The 8029-nt window shown below is 35.1% G+C and overlaps 1 protein-coding gene across 2 annotated transcripts; it reads right to left on the bottom strand.

The window, feature by feature from the left end:
• Positions 1 to 6879: 6879 nt before the first annotated feature.
• LOC111880830 (uncharacterized) lies at positions 6880 to 7674 on the bottom strand. Of its 2 annotated transcripts, none has more exons than XR_002846575.3 (2): positions 7161 to 7674; positions 6880 to 7082 (listed from the first exon to the last, which is right to left on the bottom strand). XR_002846575.3 is itself a non-coding variant. In XM_023877250.3 (2 exons), exons 1-2 carry the CDS (start codon positions 7605 to 7607, stop codon positions 7056 to 7058), a joined length of 450 nt encoding a protein of 149 aa, XP_023733018.2. In that variant the 5' UTR covers positions 7608 to 7655; the 3' UTR covers positions 6880 to 7055. The 2 variants fall into 2 exon arrangements, 1 of the variants encoding a protein (XP_023733018.2); XM_023877250.3 differs by having other exon boundaries at positions 7185 to 7655.
• Between the last annotated feature and the right edge of the window lie 355 nt (positions 7675 to 8029).

Genomic DNA, 8029 nt, shown 5'->3' with positions numbered 1-8029 from the left:
ACTGGGGGCCACGACGTGGAGGATGGACTACAACGAAGTGGAATGGAAGATACAAAATGCGTGTTCTAGATGGCCGCCACGACGTGGTAAGAATAAGGCATGTCGTGGCTGCAACTTTAGCCCAAGCCTATGATCTTTTAGGGTTTCTACCATATTTAAGCCCCTAAAATTTAGGTTTAGGGCATTCTCTTCAGCATCCAACCCTTCCATACAAAAACCTAACCTCCATGCATGATTGAGTGTCCATTTCCTTGATTTGGAGCTTTGTTGTTGGATTTTTGGTGGATTTGGAGAAGAAGGAAGTTTACAAGGAAGCAAGGATCACGTTTGGATCCAATATTCTCTTATGTTTTCTGAACTATTGGAGGTATAAATTTCTTACTTTGTGATCGATGTCATTATCTCAATAAAAAAAAAACCAACTAACGTATGTAGATAAGGTAAGTCGAGTCGAATCCACAAGGAGTTCGTGGTCAAACAATGTGTGAAAATAGTCAATGGAAAATAGATTACTTATAATTGTCACAAAAAGGTTTAAACAAAGATTAACCAAAATACTTGGAACCTTATTAATTAAAACGAATCTTTAAATAAGAAAACTAAGGTACTCCCAATTCAGTTGTCGAACAGTTCAGATTCATACACTTTCTTCCCTAAAGTCCTAATTCAATTACTTAGATGTAACTGGGTTTATTATCTTGCAACACATAATTTTAGGTACACAATATGTTCATTCAACTATTTGTCTTACTCCTAAATCTACTTGGATTAGGAACAATTAGTGAATTGTCAATAAAGTGTCTTGCAACTACCTATTACAATATTAAGATTTAATATCACAATTTGGAATAATACATGTGGATTGAACCAATTGTATTTGTTGCAAAACTACTTGAACTTGGAATAATCGGTGAATTTACAATGTATTATTTTAGTTATGAAATCAAATAAGCTCACACAACAACCCAACTTCAATTATTATGACTCGAAGCATAAAATAACCATTGAAATTAACTAGAACCAAATAATAATCAATTGGGTGAATCCAAAAGTCCTAAACATCCCCAGAAGTAGCCTAATGGTTTTTCCTTCCATTGAATTCATAAAAACAATAACTTGGATGAAATGATTAAAATTCATGGTGAAATTCATAAAAAAACTTAAAATAATCCAACAATTATAACCTAATGATTATCAAATGATGAAACAAATAAACACTGGAGAAGAAGTAATCATTTTTGAAAATTACTAGAATTGATGGTCGGTGTCCTAGGGGAAGTCTTAGACGTTGTGTAGGACATCCTTAACAAATCTGAAAACTTTACGTAACACACCGGTCCAACACGAGATGCCTAATAATGCCCTGGCATCCTAGGTGATGTCTTAGATGCCTCTTAGGACATCGATGGAGCCTTGCTCGATTTCCTAATCCAAAATCTGCTGATATGTTGACTATTTTGACATGGGCGTCCTATAGGGCGTTGTAGACATGTGAGAACAAGGATGATCTAATGTGTAGGGACAAGGTTTGAAAACTCAAACCTTGAGTTAATGCTTAAGATCAATGTCTGCTTACTAAGGAATGTTCTAGTCAAGACTGGAAAGACCAGTCAAGTCCAAGTTAATGCAATCAACAAAGTATTCAAGATATTAATGAAGAGTGAAGATGATGATCAAGGTAAAGACAATAAATGAAGAACAAGAAGAATGTTTGAGAGAGTAAGTGAAGTATACTGGAATATTGCTAGATATGTTTGAATAATCCGTCATTTGATTTAACATTGAAAGCTCCTATAAATAGGAGAACAAGATCCATCTTTTGATTTAACATTGAAAGCTCCTACATACCTACTTTATTAGAACCCCCTCCTACCCAGTCGCCCTATCGATATCGGAATTAAGGACATAAGTCCGTACATCGAGGAAATGTTGATATGAAATTCTAGATACATATGGCTTTTAGTGTATCCCATTGGTTCACATATTTATCTCACTGCTCAATCTACCCGAGCATCATATTATCAGTCCAAATAGAACTATCTAAGTCCATATTGTCAAGTCCTTTCATTGTCAACTATGTCTAGTCCTTTTGAATCCTTTGTGCCTAACGGCATATTGAACACAAAGTCTAAACAATTCGGATTTAGTGCATTACACGAATTCAGATTGCCCTTTAACATGAAGCTTCATATCACTTCCCAAAATAGTACCTACAAACGAGAAACTGTAAGTACATACTTTTTTGGATTTTTTTTCTATTTTTTTTTTGTATTTTGATTTCTCCCCCTTAATTTGGGCATGGGGAAGAAAGAAAATAAAACAAAAATGCAAATTTAAGGAATTGTCTTTGAAACAAATCATTGTAAGAAAAACTCAGGAGTATCGAGAAGAAAACTCAAACCGTAATTCACCAATTGAATTTGCATCCAGATGATCTGAGAACAACATGTATATTTCAATCTCGGAACAGATCCGAAATTTTTTCACATCGTTATGTACAAACCCCATTTGTGATCCTTTCCTTTCTTCCTTTCCCGCCAAGGACACATACTATCAAACACGGTTCTGAATGTTGTACAGTTGAGAAATGGCCCATATCATGTGCTTGGAACAGCCACTATCAACAAACCGAAGTCTGATGATATGCCTCCATAGCTGGTCCAACACAGAGTGCAGGATTAATTGGTCTTTGGAACCCAGTCCATTTTGAAACTGGGTTAACCTTTGTCATGTTTGCAAGGTACTCTCACCCATGACATATCCTTATTATCACAAACAGAAGATGAAGACATGTTAGAATCATTTGATGATTTGGGAGTATAAGCTTTTGGTACCCATCTATAGTCATGTTTAACCCATTTCTTGTTAGATCAGTTGGGTGCCTTATCGTTTTCTTTGGAACTTGAAGCCGATCGCTGAGATGAATTTGACGTAACCGGTCTTGGTTTCACTGGAGCATCTCTTGAATTTGGCTTCTTGGCCGACATTCCTTTCATGGCATTGGGAGTTAGATTCTTGGCCTTCTTGGCATTCCAGTCACCATTGTTTGAACGTGGCTTCGAAGGGTTTCTTTTGGAAAATCTCCTTCTTATCGCATTCTGTTATCCTTGTGCATAAGAGGGAACATATGCACGATTTGGACAATTTCTGGCAATGTGTCCAGGTGTTCCACAGTGAAAACATGTCATTTTCTTTACGTAGGAGTTGTTTCTGCCTACCCTTGGTGACGTGTACTTGCCATGTCTCTGATTGTTCCCACATGTACACTTGTAACAAATCGTTTGCTTGACTTGTTTTGGCGACCTGTATTTACCAATAGTAGGTTGATTATAAGTAACTGAGTTAGAAGCAACAGATTCAGAGTTCAAGGAGACATACCAACTGTAAGTCCCCAAATTCGCTTGACGTATCAATCCGATCCACTTAATGGTGCGGAATCCCAATCAAGTGGATGATACAAGATAGAAAGGAGAAGAAGAAGAAGAACTTGATGAATCTTCAATGTATTCAATGATTTAAATGATGAATAATACACAAGATCCAAAACACACATAAGTTCTCTCTCTAACTTTCTCTCTCTAGAACACACACATATGAAAATGATAGCTCCCTTGCAATATGGCCAATCCCTACACTCCTAGCTTGCTCCTATATATAGGTATGGACCCAAAGTACAAAGCCCAAACCGAAAACCCAATTGCTTGACCGAAAAGACATTAGTTTTCGGTCCAAGCTACCACAAAACCCAAGATGGTTTTCGGTCCTAGACCGAAAACAATAAATGCTTAGAAAAGCAAAGTATAAACCAAATTTTAGACCCAACATAAACGATGAAATATCCAAAGGAAGTTACATGAAACCTACAATTAGTTAATCACTACAGATAGATAACAATGTATAGATGGCTAACGTTCGATGTGCTTAAATGGGGGTAATTTGACGTATGTTATGGTGTGCACGAGGGATGATGATAGATAATTGTCATACATTAGGAGTTGTCATTAAGTTCATATCAAATCTGAGAAAAGAGCATTGGCAAGCCCTCAAGTGGCTGATATGCTAATTGAAAGGAAACTTTAAGGTAACTGAAAAGAAACTTTGAGGTTCCCCTTTCAGACTAGTAAGGGCTATATTGGAATCATTTGTAGATGAAATTGTGTATGGTTGTTCATATTCATGTAAGGGCACTATAAGTTCTGTTTTTGTAGTTAAGGAATGATATGTGCATATTGAATCATGTATTTTGTACATATTCCTAATACTTTTAGCTATAATTGTGCTTAATTTAGGACAAAATGTACTTAATATATTTAATTTCTGCTTTGTAGTAGCGAAGACATTCTTTGGATGAAAAGGAAGCAAATGAGCAGCTGCAATCAGGGACATGTGGGCTAAGATAATTGAAGGAGAAAGAAACAAGATTTCTGAAGCCCACGGTATGTGGAATTCCTGTCATCCTATGGTGAACGGAATCTTCGCGAGCATTGAAGCTGACTTAGAGAAGATGCATGGAAAAAGAGAACCACGCTATAGAGCCTATTTACCATAGCGTGGGAGTCAGAATTATGGAAAGTATAAACATTAGAACATTAGGTCGAATTGAGGGACTTCTAGCCGGTTTTTTGGAGAACGATTACCACCAAAACCCTATGGAAAACGTTGGGAAGATCAGAAATCGATTGTAGCTCAAGAGTTGAAGAGATCTAGATGAAAACAACATTGATCTATTCTGTTTACTAGCTCTAATCATGTCTAGTCTTATTTTCATTGATTTAGTGTGTGTGTTTTTGTTATGATGAGAGCCTGTTTTGTTGGTGAAGATAAACCTTTTAACTGTATTAGAGAGCACTACCGATCCATAGTTTGTGCTTGGTTGCTTGACTCGATAATAAGAAAGCAACTATTAGATTTATCGTACATAGCCAAATTCATCATAATATCGATTTCGTGTTACTTGTGTTTAACCATAACATAGTAGTCATAAATTGGTAATGACTAGATTTTTTTTTATCATAATAACTAGTTTCTTAATCATTTGGTAACCAATAGCAAGTGATGTCCAGCCTAGCTGGGTTGATGCACTGGATTTTATACCCATGTGGGGCATGAGGTTGTGAGTTCGATTTCCTTAAATTACCTGTTGTGGTGCCATATGTAGGGAAGTTTTCCCTAGAAATCCCTATATGGGTTGAGTTTGCCCTGTAAAGGAGCTCTAACCCGGGATACTCGTTGAAATATTACGAGTAGACTTCCACTTAATTCGTTTGTCATTTCCAAAAAAATGGTAAACAATAATAATAATTAACTAAGAAATCAACCATATGGAAAATGGGGGATTCAAATCTAACAAAAGTACCTTTTAATATTGAATTTACTTAGTTAAGTTGTTTGACTTACGTTCTTCTAATCTTGCAAAGTCAGTAAAACCCCCCATTTAAAGTTTGTTTCTTAGTTTAATTAATAATACTTATTTTCTAAATTGAAATTACATGCTTTGTGTTCGACACCCGACTTACCAAAACTATTTTATAATCCGACTAGGTACACTAGGTGCACAAATTAGTTAAGTTAGTTAGATTTATAGATTTAAAAGTTGATAGCTATAATTTTACACATCAGGGAATATCAATAAGGTGGATGTACAAAATTCAGAAGTTTGTTGCTCTTTCTAGCACATAAGAAGAATACACAACCATTGCACAACAAACAAATATCTTATTTGGTTGAATATAACTTCCAATCAGAGTTATATATGAAACCAAAAGATTGTATTCTTTATTTTGACAACCACAATTTGGTTTATTTTGTGAAGAATTGATGTCTAGAGTATGATGAAACACATTCGAGATGAGATATTACTTCATCGGAGAGTTTATCATCCTAACAGTAACGATATGTTGTTATTAAGAAAAGTCCTTTATATGAAAAATCCAACAAACATGTTTACTAAGTTGGTCGACAATAAAATAGTTGAAGTTTTGCATAACTTCAACTGACATTCAAGTTGATTGATGAGAAAGTGTCAAACTAGAGAGAGATAAAGGATGCCATACAGTTTTTTGTTTACGAGAGTTGCATGCCTTTGAAGGCGTTTAGTTTGGTGATCAGCCTCCAAATGAAATATTGTTGAGTTGTGGAATTTGTTGATAGTAAATAGAACGCGCGTGATCGCCGTCTAACAATACAATGGCCAATAACTATCCTTTAAGATAATGTGCATTCGTAAATATCGATCCTATCAATATTCTGCTTGCGTGTACATTTTACTACTATTATCCTAACAATTATATATAAGTTACATATTATTTTAAATGGTTCAGTCTAAGATTGCATGATAACAAAAAATATGTTTTTTTCTAACTTTAGTCCTAATCTTATCATTTAATCAATCAACAAAATATTTATATGAATTATCTTCATTTCCTCTTATTATTTTTATAAAATGCGTACAGATAAAATGTAGGGTAGTAATGTGGTCCAAGCTCTAATCTCAAATCTGTAAGGGCAGTTAAATTTCACGAAAAAGTCAATTTTATTATTTAATTGACATCTCTGTTATTCAAATAAAATCAATAAATTACTATCTCTGTAATATGTAAAAATATATGGTTTTATTGAAAAAAAAAGCCTTCGAAAAGAACTCTATTTTGTTCCCGAAACGATGCTTCTTGCTTGATGTCAATAGGAAAAAACAATAGATGTTTAACCTGAATTCAGTTAGTACAGATTGTTCAATCTAGAAAAGTTATAATCGATCTATATCTTAAATAATCTCTAACTATTAGTACACTAAATTACAAAACACTGTGTCTTTAAACTATGTTTAATAATCCTTTTTGTGAAATTGAGAGAAAATATCCTATTTCACGTGGGATGACGTAGCACAATCACATGCAAACATGTGAAATATAATGAAAAATTACATATAATGTTTAATCTAACATTTACAATCGTAGCAAAACCTTCTTTTTTTTGCCCGGAAAAAAAAAATTAAAACATAAAATAATAATCCACATAAGAACTATTTGGTTAAAATAATGCAAGTGCAACGCAGTTCATCTTTTAGGAGAGCACAAAAGTGCCTGCAAAATACAAACATGTTCATGGTATCAACGAATCTTTACCATCTTTAAGCATGAAAATATCAAAAAATTAATTACCCAGCATGTGTATATATATCATACGTTGAGACAATATGTGTATCTTCTCCGGTGTCTTGCCATAGATTCTAACTTCTGCAGCATTTCATCTGGTGTCAAGATTTCCCCAGGTGAACTAAGGAACACAGTCCGGTGAAGTGGAGGAGACCAGAGGCCGCTTTGGGAGTAATCAAATCCGAACTCCGATACATCTGCAAATTTCACAAGAAGCCTCTCGGATACAGATCTTGAAACCAACTGAACTTTGAAAGAAGATGTTGGAGACTGGATGTCGGACATGTTAATGGTGGGAATTGAAGGAGACATGATGTGAGAGGGGTTGATGTATGCTAATGAAAGGGAGATGAAGATGAAAATGGAGGTTGGGTGGAGTGGGGTGGGGTTGGGGTTGGGGTAAGGGTAGAGGTAGGGGTGAGGATAGAGAAGTGTATGGTTGTATGTAATCATGGGATATCGACGTGGGTAGCATGATTGGAAGCCTTATTTTGGTCCATTGGGTGATTATATTTTTTAGTGTGCGATCGGACCTAAAGAATAACATGGTTGAATTGGCATTATTTATAAATTCTTGTTTCCTTTTTCTTCAATTTTATAAATTAGTAATATATTAAAAAAACTGGATAGACTTTTTCATTTACAGTTTGAGAATTATCCACTGTTAAAGTTTGTATACAAGTGCCTCATTTCGTTTGGTTCGCTCTTGAAAAGGTTAGTTAAAAGTCCAGGCAAGAAAAAGAAATGGAAAAATAGATCACTGGGAATGTCGATGTTCAGATCTTGGGAGTTGAACTCCGTCGACTACCTACATTAATAATTGTGAACCGTGGCCCTTTCTCTGCCAACCAAAGTGAATTTGTTCTCTATCTTTC

The sequence above is a fragment of the Lactuca sativa genome, chromosome 7 (assembly GCF_002870075.4).
Source record: "Lactuca sativa cultivar Salinas chromosome 7, Lsat_Salinas_v11, whole genome shotgun sequence".
Lineage (NCBI taxonomy): Eukaryota > Viridiplantae > Streptophyta > Magnoliopsida > Asterales > Asteraceae > Lactuca > Lactuca sativa.
Note: the sequence above shows the minus strand (reverse complement) of the source record. Positions and strands in the feature narration are given on the sequence as shown.